Here is a 19,254-nt window from a genome sequence, read left to right on the forward strand (position 1 = left end):
GGTTTTCCAACCCCAAAGAAGTCCAGAAGAAGGAGAGGAACCCTGGGAAGAAGAATAGGAGCTGGAGATCTCTGCATGGAAACATTTCTGAATGCTTTGGAAAAATTTCAGCATTTAAGCTGGTTGAAGGAGCTGATGTTTGAATCCTGAGGTAAGTAAAGTAAAACTGGATTTCTGAGCTGCTGAATGGATTTGGGTTTGATTTAGAAACAAATAAAAACTTTAACAGCAGACAGAAAGAAATCCTGACCATCCCCCACAGCTGATTGACTCCCAGTTCAGGACAGTTTGTTGTAATAGTTAAACAGTATAGATGTATAAAATCTAAATCACATACATGGAGATCTCAAATCAGCCAGAAGAACAATTATGCAGATGCGCCTCAGTGGCTGAAGTTTACATCAAATATTAAATGTGGAAAGTGTTATCTCTGTGACTATAAACAAAGCATGGATTTCAGTTCCAGGAGGGCTGGTGGTAACCCAGCTATTAGTGTTGCACAGGTCAGGTCACTCTTAATGTCGGTCTCAAGCCCAGATAAATGTGTGGAGGGTTTTGTTATGAATGGCATCCAGCGTAAAACATGTGCCAAACAAATATGCGGATCACAAATCAGAATTGAATACCGGATCGGTCGAGGCCCGGGTTACCAACGACCACCACAGGTATCATTAACCAACAGGGTACCGGTGGAAATTGAGCTACTGTTGGCTGAAGGAGGAGAAGGAGAGGAGGAAGACGTCTACAGAGACAGCAGGGAAAGGAGAAGTGGAGAAGAGTGGAGGTTCGGGTTGGTACTTTAAATGTTGGTACTATGACTGGTAAAGGGAGAGAGGGAGCTGATATGATGGAGAGGAGACAGGTAGAGATGTTGTGTGTTCAGGAGACCGTTGGAAAGGGAGTAAGAGCAGGAACATTGGAGGTGTTTAAACTGTTCTATCATGGTGTGGCTGGAAAGAGAAATGGTGTAGGTGTGATTCTGAAGGAAGAGTACAGTAAGAGTGTAGTGGAGGTGAAGAGAGTTTCTGATAGGGTGATGAACGTGAAGCTGGAAGTTGAAGGGATGATGATAAATGTCATCAGTGCCTATGCTTCACAAGTGGGTTGTGAGATGGAGGAGAAGGAAAGATTCTGGAGTGAATTAGATGAATGAGGAAGTGCAGGAGAGCAGAAGAGGTTGGCAAAGCAGAATTGGGATCGACAGAGTGATGAGAAAAGTAGGCAGGAGTACAAGGAGATGCAGCAGCAGGTGAAGAGGGATGTGGTGAAAACCAAGGCGAAGGCATATGAGAAGTTGGACACTAAGGAAGGAGAAAAGGATTTGTAGCAATTGGCCAGGCAGAGGGACCGAGCTGGGAATGATGTGCTGCAAGTTAGAGCAATAAAGGATGGAGATGGAAATGTGTTGACTAGTGAGGAGAGTGTGTTGAGAAGATGGAGGGAGTATTTTGAGCAGCTGATAAATGAGGAAAATGAGAGAGAGAGGAGTTTGGATGGTGTGGAGATGGTGAAGCTGGCAGTGGATAGGATTAGTAAGGAGGAAGTCTCTTTAAGTCGATCGAAATCATACTTACTTCATACTTAATCAGAGCTACTTACATTTATCTCATTCATACAACTAAACAGATATGGGGTTAAGGGCCTTGCTCAGGGGCCCAGAAGTGGCTGCTTGGTGTGACTGGGATTTGAGCTCACAACCTTCAAAGGCAGTTGTTTTTAGTTTTATGGCTGATCGGTGCATATTGTGTTTTCTCACAAACTGGGCCAACTGGAGTATCAGTGGACCATCATGTTCTTATGCGTTACTGCACACTGGGAGTGGGAATTCAGATTTTGGAATCTTTGCAGTGTAAACTGTCATTTGCTAGTTTCATTCATGTTCTGCTTTTTGTCTTCCATTTTGTTTTCTTGTTAGAGACATAAGAGACGTATTCAGTATGTCCAGTCAAGTAGGAAAGCACACAGACCTTCACCACTGCTCATACTGTGGGAAGAATTTCACTCAGCCGAGCAGATTACAGGCGCACCAACGCATTCACACTGGAGAGAAACCTTTCCAGTGCTTAGAGTGTGAAAAGACTTTTAGTCAGAGCTTTCATCTCAAACAGCATCAGCGCCTCCACTCAGGAGAGAAGCCCTTTCAGTGCTTGGAGTGTGGAAAGAGCTTCAATCGGAGCACCAATTTCAAACTCCACCAACGCATTCACACGGGAGAGAAACCATTCGTCTGTTTACTCTGTGGAAGCAGATTTACACACAAATGTAACCTCAAAACACACCAACGCATCCATACAGGTGAAAAGCCGTATCAGTGTTCACACTGCGGAAAGAGTTTTGCTGACATGACTCATTTCCAAAAACACAAACAGACCCACACGATGGAAAAGTCGCATCGCTGCTCACAGTGTGGGAAGAGTTTTGGTTTAGAGAGTGTCCTCCTCGAGCACAAGCGCATCCACACAGGGGAACAACCGTATCACTGTTCACAGTGCAAGAAGAGTTTTAATCACGAGCGATCCCTGCAGCGTCACCAGAGTATTCACCGAGGAGAGAAGCCGTATCACTGCTCACAGTGCGGCAAGAGTTTCAACCGGGAGTGTAATTTCCAAACGCATAAACGCATTCACACAGGAGAGAAACCATACAGCTGTTCAGAGTGCGGGAAGAGTTTTATTCATCGTAGCCACCTCAAAGTGCACCAGCGGATTCACACTGGAGAGAAGCCGTATCAGTGCTCACAGTGTGGGAAGAATTTTTATCGGAGAAGTCATCTCAATGTACATCAGCGCATTCACATGGGAAAGTAGCCTTGTAGCTGTTTAGACTGTGGAGTTTTTGATCATCACCATCATCTCAAAACGCACCAGTGTGTTAATGCAGGAGAAACAACCCTCAGAGATTTACATAGTGAAGTATAAATAAAGCAAATGAGTTGTGTAGTGTAGCAATGTAGCGCCATCTGTATTTAGTATGTAAATATAGAGCAATGTAGTCTTAATGATGTAACAGTGTATTAACACTTTCCTGTGTGTATAACTGCTTAGTATTGGATTTCCCTCTTTCAATTTCTCACTGAAGACCAGTTATGTGATACAAAGTTTATCATTTATTTTCAGAGACGATTCATCAATGCAGATCTGTATAGAACTTTTATAAATAAACCACAACGATTTGTTACAGAAGCTGAGCTCAGATCAGTGTGTCGGTCGTTTACCTCTTCACCCAGCGCTGTGTCAGTGCACAGTGAAGGCACATGATCGCGTTGAGAAAATGGAATTAAATGCTGCGCTACAAACTTTTGGAGGATCCTGGACCATCAAAAAAGTTCTGCTCCTGTTGTAATTTGGGGGTTGAGTTCTGAACATGCTGCTAGTTTGATTTAGGCACAAACCTGAATCAATGAGATTATTATTATTATTTAATTATTTTTTTTTTTTTTATAGAAGTTCAGTTGATTCTGTGAACATTCATTTCATCACAAGTTGATTATGGAAGAAAAATCAAGATAATAAATGAAATTTGTTGTAATTTGCTGCTGCGATTTTACTGTTCAAAACATACAGTTGTGAAATCCTATAAAAAAAGAGACATTCATTCGTTTATTGGGGTATATGAGTTTTCCAACTTAGTCATCACAACTTCTTACTCTTCAGTAATTAGATTGATGGCAATAAAAGAAATGATACATTATTGTATAATCTATGAATCAGAAACTCCGTTTTCCTCTCTGTACTTCTGCAGTGCCTCAAGGATGAATAAACCATCCATCCATCCATCCATCCATTCATCCATCCATTTTTACCCTTTTTTGTTTCTTTTTTTCTCTTTTTTCATTTCTATTTGTTCTCTGTATTTTTCCCCTCTTTTTCTTTCTTAGGAAAACAGAAATTGTAATAAACGAGTGTATGGAGAGAGCGTTGATGAAGGGCAGGAGAATAAATACATTTCCAGAATTTATCAACTTCTTTTAAATGATTCCATTGTTATAATAGAACATGGGGTGAGTTTGGGTTTTTGCCCCAGACTCCATTCCTTTAGGTGGCAGTAATGATCCAAAAGTTGGTTTTCCATCCTTCAAAGAAGTCCAGAAGAAGGAGAAGAACCCTGAGGAGAAGAATAGGAGCTGGAGATTTCTGCATGGAAACATTTCTGAATGCTTTGGAGAAATATCAGCATTTGAGCTGGTTGAAGGAGCTGATGTTTGAATCCTGAGGTAAGTGAAAGTAAAACTGGATTTCTGAGCTGCTGAATGGATTTGGGTTTGATTTAAAAACAAAAAAAACTTCAACAGCAGCCAGACAGAAATCCTGACCATCCCCCACAGATTGATTGACTCCCAGTTCAGGAAAGTGTGTGTAATACTTATACAGTATAGATGTATAAAATCTAACTCATATACATGGAGATCTCTAATCAGCCAGAAGAACAATTATGCAGATGCGCCTAAGTAGCTGAAGTTTACATCAAATATTAAATGTGGAAAGTGTTATCTCTGTGACTGTAAACAAAGTATGGATTTCAGTTCCAGAAGGGCTGGTGGTAACCCAGCTATTAGTGTTGCACAGAGCAGGTCACTCTTAGTGTCGGTCACAAGCCCAGATAAATGTGGAGGTTTGTGTTCTGAAGGACATCCAGCGTAAAACGTGCCAAATCTAATATGCGGATCGCAAATCAGAATTTTATACCGGATCGGTCGAGGCCTGGGTTACCAACGACCACCACAGGTATCATTAACCAACAGGGTACCGGTGGAAATTGGGCTACTGTTGGCTGAAGGAGGAGAAGGAGAGGAGGAAGACGTCTACAGAGACAGCAGGGAAAGGAGCAGTGTAGGAGAGTGGAGGTTCGGGTTGGTACTTTAAATGTTGGTACTATGACTGGTAAATGGAGAGATGGAGCTGATATGATAGAGAGGAGAAAGGTGGAGATGTTGTGTGTTCAGGAGACCAAGTGGAAAGGGAGTAAGAGCAGGAATATTGGAGGTGTCTAAACTGTTCTATTATGGTGTGGATGGAAAGAGAAATGGTGTAGGTGGGATTCTGAAGGAAGAGTACAGTAAGAGTGTAGTGGAGGTGAAGAGAGTTTCTGATAGGGTGATGAACATGAAGCTGGAAGTTGAAGGGGTGATGATAAATGTCATCAGTGCTTATGCTCCACAAGTGGGTTGTGAGATGGAGGAGGGGAAATTCTGGAGTGAGTTAGATGAAGAGGTAGATGGTGTACCGAAGAATGAACAATTGGGGCAGACTTTAAGGGGCATGTAGGTGATGGGAATAGAGGTAATGAGGATGTGATGGTACGTATGGCTTTAAGGAGAGGAATGTGGAATGGCATAGATGGTGGTAGATTTTGCTAAAAGGATGGAAATGGCAGTGGTGAACACTTATTTTAAGAAGAAGGAGGATCATAGGGTGATGTATAACAGTGGAGGAAGGTCCACACAGGTGGACTATGTTCTATGTCGGAGATGCAACCTGAAGGAGATCGGAAACTGTAAGGTGTTGGCGGGGGACAATGTAGCTAGACAGCATCAGATGGTGGTCTGTAGGATGGTGTTGGAGGTGAAGAAGAAGAGGAGGAAAGTGAGGACTGAAAGAAGAATAAGATGGTGGAAACTGAAGGAGGAAGAGGTCAGACAGAGGCTCAGTGGTGGTGATGAGGTGCTGGATGATTGGGCAACTACTGCAGAAGTGTTAAGGGAGACAGCTAGAAAGGTACTTGGTGTAACATCTGGAAATAGAAAGGAAGACAAAGAGACCTGGTGGTGGAATGAGGAAGTGCACGAGAGCAAAAGGAGAAAGAGTCAAGTCAAGTCAAGTTTATTTGTATAGCGCTTTTCACAACAGACATTGTCTCAAAGCAGCTTTACACAAATCAACAGTGATGGTGAATGGTGTGCATTTGTCCCTGATGAGCAAGCCGTGGCGACTGTGGCAAGGAAAAACTCCCTTAGATGTTATGAGGAAGAAACCTTGAGAGGAACCAGACTCAAAAGGGGAACCCATCCTCATCTGGGTGAAAAGAGGTTGGCAAAGCAGAATTGGGATCGACAGAGTGATGAGAAAAGTAGGCAGGAGAACAAGGAGATGCAGCAGCAGGTAAAGAGGGATGTGGTGAAAGCCAAGGCGAAGGCATATGAGAAGTTGGACACTAAGGAAGGAGAAAAGGATTTGTACCGATTGGCCAGGCAGAGGGACCGAGCTGGGAAGGATGTGCTGCAAGTTAGAGCAATAAAGGATGGAGATGGAAATGTGTTGACTAGTGAGGAGAGTGTGTTGAGAAGATGGAGGGAGTATTTTGAGCAGCTGATAAACGAGGAAAATGAGAGAGAGAGAAGTTTGGACAGTGTGGAGATGGTGAAGCAGGAAGTGGATAGGATAAGTAAGGAGGAAGTCTTTTTACAGTAGGTCGATCAAAACTCTAAAAACTTAATGTACTTAATCAGAGCTACTTACATTCATCTCATTCATACAACTGAACAGATATGGGGTTAAGGACCTTGCTCAGGGGCCCAGAAGTCGCTGCTTGGTGTGGCTGGGATTTGAGCTCACAACCTTCAAAGGCAGTTGTTTTTAGTTTAATGGCTGATTGGTGCATATTGTATTTTCTCACATACTGGGCCAACTGGAGTATCAGTGGACCATCATGTTCTTATGTGTTACTGCACACTGGGAGTGGGAATTCAGATTGTGGAATCTTTGCAGTGTAAATTTGCTAGTTTCATTCATGTTCTGCTTTTTGTCTTCCATTTTGTTTTCTTGTTAGAGACACAAGAGACGTATTCAGTATGGCCAGTCAAGTAGGAAAGCACACAGACCTTCACCACTGCTCATACTGTGGGAAGAGATTCGCTCAGCCGAGGAGTTTACGGCTGCACCAACGCATTCACACGGGAGAGAAACCTTTCCATTGCTTAGAGTGTGGAAAAACTTTCAGTCACAGCTTTAATCTCAAACAGCATCAGCGCCTCCACACGGGAGAGAAACCGTTTGTCTGTTTACTGTGTGGAAGCAGATTTAGATACAAAAGTAACCTCAATACACACCAACGCATCCATACAGGTGAAAAGCCGTATCAGTGTTCACACTGCGGAAAGAATTTTGCTGACATGACCTATTTCCAAAAACACAAACAGACCCACACGATGGAAAAGTCGCATCGCTGCTCACAGTGCGGGAAGAGTTTTGGTTTAGAGAGCATCCTCCTCGAGCACCAGCGCATCCACACTGGGCAACAACCGTATCACTGTTCACAGTGCGAGAAGAGTTTTAATCACGAGCGATCCCTGCAGCGTCACCAGAGTATTCACACTGGAGAGAAGCCGTATCACTGCTCACAGTGCGGCAAGAGTTTCAACCGGGAGTGTAATTTCCAAGCATAAACGCATTCACACAGGAGAGAAACCATACAGCTGTTCAGAGTGCGGGAAGAGTTTTATTCATCATAGCTACCTCAAAGTGCACCAGCGGATTCACACTGGAGAGAAGCCGTATCACTGCTCACAGTGCGGCAAGAGTTTCAACCGGGAGTGTAATTTCCAAACGCATAAACGCATTCACACAGGAGAGAAACCATACAGCTGTTCAGAGTGCGGGAAGAGTTTTATTCATCATAGCTACCTCAAAGTGCACCAGCGGATTCACACTGGAGAGAAGCCGTATCAGTGCTCACAGTGTGGCAAGAATTTTAATCGGAAAAGTAATCTCAATGTACATCAGCGCGTTCACATGGGAAAGTAGCCTTGTAGCTGTTTAGACTGTGGAGTTTTTAATCATCACCATCATCTCAAAACGCACCAGTGTGTTAATGCAGGAGAAACAACCCTCAGAGATTTACATAGTGAAGTACAAATAAAGCAAATGAGTTGTGTAGTGTAGCAATGTAGCGCCATCTGTATTTAGTATGTAAATATAGAGCAATGTAGTCTTAATGATGTAACAGTGTATTAACACTTTCCTGTGTGTATAACTGCTTAGTATTGGATTTCCCTCTTTCAATTTCTCACTGAAGACCAGTTATGTGATACAAAGTTTATCATTTATTTTTAGAGACGATTCATCAATGCAGATCTGTATAGAACTTTTATAAATAAACCACAACGAACTGTTACAGAAGCTGAGCTCAGATGAGTGTGTCGGTCGTTTACCTCTTCACCCAGTGCTGTGTCAGTGCACAGTGAAGGCACATGATCGCGTTGAGAAAATGGAATTAAATGCTGCGCTACAAACTTTTGGAGGATCCTGGACCATCAAAAAAGTTCTGCTCCTGTTGTAATTTGGGGCCTGAGTTTTGAACATGCTGCTAGTTTGTAGGATTTAGGCAAAATTCTGAATCAATGAGATTATTATTATTATTATTATTATTTAATTTTAATTTTTTTTATTTTATAGAAGTTCAGTTGATTCTGTGAACATTCATTTTCACAAGTTGATTATGGAAGAAAAATCAAGATAATAAATGAAATTTGTTGTAATTTGCTGCTGCGATTTTACTGTTCAAAACATACAGTTGTGAAATCCTATAAAAAAGAGACATTCATTCGTTTATTGGGGTATATGAGTTTTCCAACTTAGTCATCACAACCTCTTACTCTTCAGTAATTAGATTGATGGCAATAAAAGAAATGATACATTATTGTATAATCTATGAATCAGAAACTCCATTTTCCTCTCTGTACTTCTGCAGTGCCTCAAGGATGAATAAACCATCCATCCATCCATCCATTTTTACCCTTTTTGTTTCTTTTTCTTTTTTCCTATTTTTTCATTTCTATTTGTTCTCTGTATTTTTCCCCTCTTTTTCTTTCTTTGGAAAACAGAAATTGTAATAAACGAGTGTATGGAGAGAGCGTTGATGAAGGGCAGGAGAATAAATACATTTTCAGAATTTATCAACTTCTTTTATAACTCTGAAATGATTCCATTGTTATAATAAAACATGGGGTGAGTTTGGGTTTTTGCCCCAGACTCCATTCCTGTAGGTGGCAGTACTGCACCAAAAGTTGGTTTAACGTCCTCCAAAAAAGTCCAGAAGAAGGAGAGGAGCCCTGAGGAGAAGAATAGGAGCTGGAGATCTCTGCATGGAAACATTTCTGAATGCTTTGGAAAAATATCAGCATTTGAGCTGGTTGAAGGAGCTGATGTTTGAATCCTGAGGTAAGTGAAAGTAAAACTGGATTTCTGAGCTGCTGAATGGATTTGGGTTTGATTTAGAAACAAAAAAAACTTCAACAGCAGCCAGACAGAAATCCTGACCATCCCCCACAGCTGATTGACTCCCAGTTCAGGAAAGTGTGTGTAATACTTATACAGTATAGATGTATAAAATCTAACTCATATACATGGAGATCTCAAATCAGCCAGAAGAACAATTATGCAGATGCGCCTAAGTAGCTGAAGTTTACATCAAATATTAAATGTGGAAAGTGTTATCTCTGTGACTGTAAACAAAGCGTGGATTTCAGTTCCAGGAGGGCTGGTGGTAACCCAGCTATTAGTGTTGCACAAGGCAGGTCACTCTTAGTGTCGGTTTCAAGCCCAGATAAATGTGTAGGTTTGTGTTCTGAAGGACATCCAGCGTAAAACATGTGCCAAATCAAATATTCGGATCAAAAATCAGAATTTCATACCGGATCGGTCGAGGCCCTGGTTACCAACGACCACCACAGGTATCATTAACCAACAGGGTACCGGTGGAAATTGGGCTACTGTTGGCTGAAGGAGGAGAAGGAGAGGAGGAAGACGTCTACAGAGACAGCAGGGAAAGGAGAAGTGGAGGAGAGTGGAGGAGAAGGAGCGGAGGAAGATGTCTACAGAGACAGCAAGGAAAGGAGAAGTGGAGGAGAGTGGAGGTTCGGGTTGGTACTTTAAATGTTGGTAGTATGACTGGTAAAGGAAGAGAGGGAGCTGATATAATGGAGAGGAGAAATGTAGAGATGTTGTGTATTCAGGAGACCAAGTGGAAAGGGAGTAAGAGCAGGAACATTGGAGGTGTTTAAACTGTTCTATCATGGTGTGGATGGAAAGAGAAATGGTGTAGCAGGGATTCTGAAGGAAGAGTACAGTAAGAGTGTAGTGGAGGTAAAGAAAGTTTCTGATAGGGTGATGAACATGAAGCTGGAAGTTGAAAGGGTGATGATAAATGTCATCAGTGCCTATGCTCCACAAGTGGGTTGTGAGATGGAGGAGGGGAAATTCTGGAGTGAGTTAGATAAAGAGGTAGATGGTGTACCTGAGAATGAACGATTGGGGCGGACTATAATGGGCATGTAGGTGAAGGGAACAGAGGTGATGAGGAGGTGATGGTAGATATGGCCTTATGAAGAGGAATGTGGAATGGCAGATGGTGGTAGATTTTGCTAAAAGGATGGAAATGGTAGTGGTGAACAATTTTTTTAAGAAGAAGGAGGATCATAGGGTGATGTATAAGAGTGGGGGAAGGTGCACACAGGTGGACTATGTAGGCAGGAGAACAAGGAGATGCAGCAGCAGGTGAAGAGGGATGTGGTGAAAGCTAAGGAGAAGGTATATGAGAAGTTGGACACTAAGGAATGAGAAAAGGATTTGTAGCTATTGGCCAGGCAGAGGAACCGAGCTGGGAAGGATGTGCTGCAAGTTAGAGCAATAAAGGATGGAGATGGAAATGTGTTGACTAGTGAGGAGAGTGTGTTGAGAAGATGGAGGGAGTATTTTGAGCAGCTGATAAACGAGGGAAATGAAAGAGAGAGAGAGGTGTTTGGATGGTGTGGAGATGGTGAAGCTGGCAGTGGATAGGATTAGTAAGGAGGAAGTCTCTTTAAGTCGATCAAAATCATACTTACTTCATACTTAATCAGAGCTACTTACATTTATCTCATTCATGTCAAGTCAAGTCAAGTCAAGTTTATTTGTATAGCGCTTTTCACAACAGACATTGTCTCAAAGCAGCTTTACACAAATCAACAGTGAAGGTGAATGGTGTGAATTTGTCCCTGATGAGCAGCCGTGGCGACTGTGGCAAGGAAAAACTCCCTTAGATGTTATGAGGAAGAAACCTTGAGAGGAACCAGACTCAAAAAGGGAACCCATCCTCATCTGGGTGACATCAAGAGTTTGATCATAAATCTTTCAACAATACAGAACACTGGACAGTGAGAACTAACATGATTACTGGAGTATAAGATTATAAGTGATGTTCTTTCTGCAGTCTTAAACAGTCTATATGGTTAGTAGCTCCGAGTTTTATGAGCTCAGCATTTGTGATCACCACAGATCCAGCATCAGCTTCTCCATGCCAGAGCCTTTAAACACTCCAGGAGGTCCAATGTCAAAACTCCACACATGTAGCGGGATCCAAATGGCACTGGTACGTCTCTAGATGGTTCGGGATGTTTTGTGAGTTCGGCATCTACTTCTTCAAAGGTCCGTAATCATCACGAGGTGGGAGGTGACTGGAGCTGGCCAAACCTCAGGGTGTCTCGGGATGGGAGAGAAAGAGAAGCAGTGGAGAGGAATTAGCGTAGCTGCTGTTCATGATATTAACAGCACAAGTTGATAATGTGCATGTGATCAGATGTTCTGGAGCACAAGGTTATGATGTGATGTGTTATGTGTAGGCTTTGCTAAAAGATATGTTTTAATCTACACTTAAACTGGGAGAGTGTGTCTGAGCCCGAACACCGTCAGGAAGACTATTCCAGAGTTTAGGAGCTAAATGTGAAAATGCTCTACCACCTTTAGTGGACTTTGCTATTCTAGGAACTACTAGAAGCCCAGAGTTTTGAGATCTCTGTGAGCGTGGCGGATTGTAGCGTGTTAAAAGTCTGGATAGATACATGGGAGCCAAACCATTTAGTGCTTTATAAGTGAGAAGTAATAGTTTGTAGTCTATTCAAACTTAACAGGAAGCCAATGTAGGGACGATAAGATCGGGGTTATGTGATCATATTTTTTGACCTTGTAAGAACTCTGGCTGCTGCATTCTGGACTAACTGAAGCTTGTTTATTAATGATGCAGGACATCCACCTAGTAACGCATTACAGTAGTCTATTCTGGAGGTCATGAACGCATGGACGAGCTTCTCTGCATCAGATATAGATAACATGTTTCTTAACTTAGATATTTCTAAGGTGAAAGAAGGCTGTTTTTGTAACTTGATTGATGTGATTTTTGAAAGACAAGTCGCTGTCTAAAATAACACCCAGGTCTTTTACCGTTGAACTAGTGGTTACAGAACATCCGTCTAAATGCAGGTTGAGATGCTGGAGCATCTGTATACTAGTTTTGGGCCGATGAGCAAAATCTCAGTCTTATCAGAATTTAAAAGTAGAAAGTTATGGGTCATCCAATCTCTTAGTTCCTTAACACACTCAGTTATCCGGGTTAATTGAGCTGTATCGCCTGGTTTAGATGAGATATATAGCTGAGTATCATCAGCATAACAATGGAAGCTAATTCCATGCCTTCTAATAATATTTCCTAACGGAAGCATGTATATTGTGAAGAGCAGGGGTCCTAGAACTGAACCTTGCGGCACGCCATAATTTACTTGCATTAGCCTGGATAGCTCTCCATTTAAATCTACGAAATGGTAACGATCGGACAGGTAGCATTTAAACCAGCTTAATGCCTGTCCCTGAATGCCGATGTAATTTTGTAAGCGATCTAGGAGGAGATCATGGTCTATAGTGTCGAATGCAGCACTAAGATCTAGTAAAACCAACAGCGAGATGAAGCCTTGGTCTGAAGCTAAAAACAGGTCATTAGTTATTTTAACTAGAGCAGTTTCTGTGCTATGATGGGGCCTAAAACCTGACATTTATCTTAGACATAAATGGGAGATTTGAAATTGGTCTGTAATTTGATAACGTGTTTGGATCCAGATTAGGTTTTTTAATGAGGGGCTTAATAACTGCTAACTTGAGGGATTTAGGGACGTGACCTAAAGATAGTAATGAGTTAATAATATTCAGAAGAGGTTCACCAGTTGTATATAACACTTCCTTCAGTAATTTAGTAGGAATTGGATCTAACTGACATGTTGTCGATTTAGCTTTGGCAATAACTTTATACAGCTCTTCCTGTCCTATACATGTAAAATAGTGGAGTTGTGGAGTTGAAGGTAACACTGTCTCAGGAGATGCTGTCAGAGGTTGAACTGCCACAATTGTTTTTCTAATGTTATCTATTTTTTCAGTGAAGAAAATCATAAAGTCCTCACTACTAAACTGTGATGGAACACAATTTTCAGAGCCCTGATTTGTAGTTAGTTTAGCTACAGTACTGAAAAGGAACCTGGGATTGTGTTTGTTATTTTCTATAAGTTTACTCAGGTGTTCAGCTCTAGCAGCTTTTAGCGCCCGTCTGTAGCTGAGCATACTGTCTTTATACGTGATTCTAAATACCTCCAATTTAGTTTTCCTCCATTTTCTCTCCAGATTACGGGCTGTTCTCTTGAGGGCATGTGTATGACTATTATACCAAGGTGCAGGTGCTTGTTCTCTAACCTTTTTTAACCGGATGGGGGCAACGGTGTCTAATGTGCTAGTGAGGATAAGGTCTATGTTCTTAGTTATCTCATCAAGATTATTAGTAGTTATGGGTTTAGTGAGAAATTGAGATAAATCAGGCAGGTTATTTATGAATCTGTCCTTAGTGGTTGGAACAATAGTCCTACCAGGTCGATAACGTGGTGCAACACGGCTAATCTGCTCTACCGGTAGTGTGTACAGTATGAGGTAATGGTCTGTGATGTCATCACTCTGAGGTAAAATATCTATATCAGTGATGTCTGCGCCGTGGGATATTATTAAGTCTAGTGTGTGGTTAAAGCGATGAGTTGGTCTGGTGACGTTTTGTTTAACCCCAAAAGAGTTTAATAAGTCAACAAATGATAATCCTAGAGCATCGTTTACATCATCTACATGAATATTAAAATCTCCTACAAGCAGCACTTTATCAAAATCGATCAAGTCTTGATCGATTCAAAATCTTTCGTCTGAAAGAAAACAAGCAAACTCTTGAAGAAAATCAACGTAGGGTCCTGGGGGTCTGTACACGGTGACCAGAGCGAGTTTTCTATGTATGTCTGAAAGTACAACTTTAAGAACGAGCACTTCCAATGATTTAAAGCTGAATCCTAACATCTGACTAACATTAAGAGAAGCAGTATAAATGGTTCCTACACCCCCCCACGACCAGTCTGACGGGGCTCATGCTTATAAACATATCCTGACGGTGTCGACTCGTTTAGACCCATATAATCACCTGGTTTAATCCAGGTCTCAGTGAGACAGAGTGCATCGAGATTATTCTCTGTGATCATCTCATTTATAATCAGTGCTTTGGGTGCAAGTGATCTAATGTTTAAAAGACCAAACTTTAAAACTTTTTGGTGTTTGTTTATCTGGCATTTTTCAGTTTTAACTTCAATGAGATTGTTTCTGAGTCTTGTGTATTTACTTCTTGGTTTTGCTACACGAGGAATAGATACAGTTTCTATAAACTGGGCTGTGTGTGAACTTGTAACTATTTGGTTTGTTGTATAAATTTTCTCATTGTCGAAGATTTCCTGATGTCTTACCAGTCAGATGGTGTGAAGTATCCTGGAGATGTTATCTGATAGCACTGCTGCTCCAACTCTGCTGGGGTGCAGGCCATCAGGGCGGAAGAACCTAGGACGCTCCCAGAAACAGTTCCAGTTATTAACAAAGAGAAGTTTATGTTCTCGACACCATGACTGTAACCATTCATTTAGAGCTAAAAGTCTACTAAACTTCTCAGCCCCTCGCTGGTAAGTGGGAAGAGGTCCTGACACTATGATCCTCGTTGTGGGTGATGTGCTGCGTACCGTCTCCACCAGGATCCTGAAATCCCTCTTTAATATCTCCGTTTGTCTCAGCCTGGTGTCGTTCGTTCCGGCATGAAGAACAACCTCTCCGAAGTTCTCTTTCAGGATCGTGGGTACCTGCGCAGCGACATCAAGAACACGAGCACCAGGAAAACAGCGAGTGTGCACCTTACCTTTAGCTCCAGTAGCGCGAACATGCCGGACGATGGAATCTCCGAGAATCATTGTGTCGCGTTCCGTCTCGCGGAGAGGGGCGAAGCGGTTCTCGGTCGAGATCTCGAAGGCCTGTAGTGGTGGCGGGGGAGACGTCCTCGACCGGGGCTTTGCTTGTCTCTTCCGCCGCTGCCGCATCCAGGGTCCGTGTTGCACCTTTGCAGGAGTTGTAGGTGCGCTGGGTCTGGGCAGAGAAACACGCGGAGTTGAGGTGCTGAAAGCGTTAGGTTCAACCCGGGAATTTACCTGGGACGAGTGCGCGTCCGCCCGGGATGTTTCCAGCGCCGCTTTCCGCTCTCGCAGCCGGGCATGCTTTTCATGCAGCTCGCGAATCTGTTTCTCCAAAACCTCCATCTCCAACGCCACCGTTTGCAAATCGAACGAGTCCTCACCTGTGCTCAAAGTCAGACACACAGCCGGCATAGTGCTCATAATCACGAACAGATTTCGTATACACAAATAAGATAAAGTGAGAGAAGATATAGTGGTAGTCGAGTTTAACTGACTACAGTCACAAGTCAGGAAGACAAACAATTTAGGATTATTAAAAGAGAAAAACACAAACAAACGAATACAAACACGAATACAAACACGAATACAAACACGGAACTCGCGGCAAACAAGTCAAACACAGGAAGCTACGTCACATTCATACAACTAAACAGATATGGGGTTAAGGGCCTTGCTCAGGGGCCCAGAAGTAGCTGCTTGGTGTGACTGGGATTTGAGCTCACAACCTTCAAAGGCAGTTGTTTTTAGTTTTATGGCTGATTGGTGCATATTGTAATTTCTCACAAATTGGGTCAACTGGAGTATCAGTGGACCATCATGTTCTTATGCGTTTCTGCACACTGGGAGTGGGAATTCAGATTGTGGAATCTTTGCAGTGTAAATTTGCTAGTTTCATTCATGTTCTGCTTTTTGTCTTCCATTTTGTTTTCTTGTTAGAGACACAAGAGACGTATTCAGTATGGCCAGTCAAGTAGGAAAGCACACAGACCTTCACCACTGCTCATACTGTGGGAAGAGATTCGCTCAGCCGAGGAGTTTACGGCTGCACCAACGCATTCACACTGGAGAGAAACCTTTCCATTGTTTAGAGTGTGGAAAAACTTTCACTCAGAGCTTTCATCTCAAACAGCATCAGCGCCTCCACACAGGAGAGAAACCGTTTGTCTGTTTACTGTGTGGAAGCAGATTTAGATACAAAAGTAACCTCAAAACACACCAACGCATCCATACAGGTGAAAAGCCGTATCAGTGTTCACACTGCGGAAAGAGTTTTGCTGACATGACCTATTTCCAAAAACACAAACAGACCCACATGGTGGAAAAGTCGCATCGCTGCTCACAGTGCGGGAAGAGTTTTGGTTTAGAGAGCGTCCTCCTCGAGCACCAGCGCATCCACACAGGGGAACAACCGTATCACTGTTCACAGTGCGAGAAGAGTTTTAATCACGAGCGATCCCTGCAGCGTCACCAGAGTATTCACCGAGGAGAGAAGCCGTATCACTGCTCACAGTGCGGCAAGAGTTTCAACCGGGAGTGTAATTTCCAAACGCATAAACGCATTCACACAGGAGAGAAACCATACAGCTGTTCAGAGTGCGGGAAGAGTTTTATTCATCGTAGCGACCTCAGAGTGCACCAGCGGATTCACACTGGAGAGAAGCCGTATCAGTGCTCACAGTGTGGGAAGAATTTTAATCGGAAAAGTAATCTCAATGTACATCAGCGCATTCACACGGGAAAGTAGCCTTGTAGCTGTTTAGACTGTGGAGTTTTTATCATCACCATCATCTCGAAACGCACCAGTGTGTTAATGCAGGAGAAACAACCCTCAGAGATTTACATAGTGAAGTATAAATAAAGCAAATGAGTTGTGTATTGTAGCAATGTAGTGCCATCTGTATTTAATATGTAAATATAGAGCAATGTAGTCTTATTGATGTAAGACTACAGGGATTGTACCGTCCCTGACAAAAGTCTTGTCACTTGTATACAAATTGACCTAAAGTGCCACTGAAATATATTTCCAATTAAGATTCTTTTTTACAAGAAATGGCTCATTTTAATCCCAGCAGCTTTTGTAATAATGTTTCAGTGCAAATCGAAACTGTCAAAAAGTATTCTAATATTCACAGCTTGGTAAAGCCCATTGGGTCAATTTTTGCAAAGACATTGGTGTTGTCTTGTCATATAAGCTTCACCTGTGACTAATAATGGATCAATTAGGTCTCAGGTGTGTATAAAAAGAACTCCAGTACACTAGACCTTCACATCAATTGCAACTAGACCTCTGCAAACATTCCTAAGATTCACCCTGAGACTAAAGTTTTGATTATCAAGAGGCTGAAGACCAGATCCACTGCTAATGTGGCAGACACCTTCAATGTGTCTCAGCGTCAAGTACAGAAGATAAAAATAAGATTTGAAAAGACTGGAGACGTTTTTGACAAGCCCAGGTCAGGCAGACCCTGCAAGACAACTGCTCAAGAGGACTGTTTGTTGGCTCGAAAATCCAAGGCCAGCCAATTTTCCACTGCAGCAGAGCTCCACGAGACCTGGTCACCTGAAGTCCCTGTGTCAACCAGAACAGTTTGTCGGATTCTGTCTCAAAATGGCCTCCATGGTCGAATCAGTGCCCAGAAGCCAACACAAAAAAAAAAGACAATTGAAAACCGTGTGGCATTTGCCAAGGCCCAGAACCTGATAAAAGGATAGACGCTGGAAAAGTGGCAGAAGGTGGATTTTTCAGATGAATCTTCTGTTAAATTACACCACAGTCGCCGCAAATATTGTAGGCGACCTACTGGAGCCCGCATGGATCCGAGATTCACCCAGAAAACAGTGACGTTTGGTGGCGGAAAAATCATGGCCTGCGGTTACATCCAGTATGGGGTCGTGCAAAAGAGATCTGCAGGGTGGAAGCCAACATCAATAGCCTACCAAGAAATCTTAGCTACCTCTCATATTCCCAACCATAAAAAAGGGGCCAAATTCTGCAGCAGTATGATGCTCCATCGCATACTTCCATCTCCACATCAAAGTTCCTCAAGGCGAAGAAGATCAAGATGCTCCAGGATTGGCCAGCCCAGTCACCAGACATGAACATCATTGAGTGATGTGATGTAGGATGAAAAAGGAAGCATGGAAGACGAAAACAAAGAATATTTGATGAACTCCGGGAGGCATGCAAGACTGCTTTCTTTGCTATTCCTGATGACTTCATCAATAAATATGAATATGAATCCTTGCCAAACCGCATGGATGCAGTCCTTTAACCTCATGGAAGTCATACAAGATATTACATTTGGATCTCACAGCACCACTACTTAATTTGCTGATGTATTTTTGCATTTGCAGTAAATTTGTTCAATTTCTGTATAGACAAAACTTTTGTCTTGCCAAAATTTTACCTTTCTGTCTTGATTAAATGATAAATCTTTTTTCAGTAAAACTCATTTATTTTAGTGCATTAAACATCATTTGGGAGGGTTTTAGCTTTTTATATGAGCTATTTCTAACACCAATTGATTAATTAAAAGTCAGTTTAATAGCAGGTGTTTCTAAAATATAGATAAGCGACAAGACTTATGTCAGGGACTGTATTAACACTTTCCTGTGTGTATAACTGCTTAGTATTGGATTTCCCTCTTTCAATTTCTCACTGAAGACCAGTTATGTGATACAAAGTTTATCATTTATTTTCAGAGACGATTCATCAATGCAGATCTGTATAGAACGTTTAGGAATAAACCACAACGATTTGTTACAGAAGCTGAGCTCAGATGAGTGTGTCGGTCGTTTACCTCTTCACCCAGTGCTGTGTCAGTGCACAGTGAAGGCACACGATCGCGTTGAGAAAATGGAATTAAATGCTGCGCTACAAACTTTTGGAGGATCCTGGACCATCAAAAAAGTTCTGCTCCTGTTGTAATTTGGGGGTTGAGTTCTGAACATGCTGCTAGTTTTAAGGATTTAGGCAAAATTCTGAATCAATGAGATTATTATTATTTTATTTATATATTTTTTTTTTATAGAAGTTCAGTTGATTCTGTGAACATTCGTTTAGTTAATTATGACAGAAAAATCAAGATAATAAATGAAATTTGTTGTAATTTGCTGCTGCGATTTTTTTGCTGCTGCGATTTTACAGTTGTGAAATCCTATAAAAAAGAGACATTCATTCGTTTATTGGGGTATATGAGTTT

General features: G+C 42.0%; 2 protein-coding genes across 2 annotated transcripts; both read left to right on the forward strand.

The window, feature by feature from the left end:
• Window positions 1-34: 34 nt before the first annotated feature.
• Window positions 35-3,528, forward strand: LOC124387588 (zinc finger protein 2 homolog). The gene is made up of 2 exons (XM_046852002.1): window positions 35-151; window positions 1,916-3,528. The coding sequence occupies exon 2, from the start codon at window positions 1,938-1,940 to the stop codon at window positions 2,805-2,807; it is 870 nt and encodes a 289-aa protein (XP_046707958.1). The 5' UTR covers window positions 35-151; window positions 1,916-1,937; the 3' UTR covers window positions 2,808-3,528.
• On the forward strand, window positions 45-16,828 carry LOC124387567 (zinc finger protein 658B-like). The gene is given in 5 exon segments (XM_046851977.1): window positions 45-151; window positions 6,766-7,374; window positions 7,376-7,738; window positions 9,452-9,511; window positions 15,989-16,828. Coding segments are annotated over 4 exon segments (1,818 nt in total). The 5' UTR covers window positions 45-151; window positions 6,766-6,787; the 3' UTR covers window positions 16,797-16,828.
• The last annotated feature ends 2,426 nt before the right edge of the window (window positions 16,829-19,254 follow it).

Source organism: Silurus meridionalis, chromosome 6, assembly GCF_014805685.1.
Source record: "Silurus meridionalis isolate SWU-2019-XX chromosome 6, ASM1480568v1, whole genome shotgun sequence".
NCBI classification, from domain to species: domain Eukaryota; kingdom Metazoa; phylum Chordata; class Actinopteri; order Siluriformes; family Siluridae; genus Silurus; species Silurus meridionalis.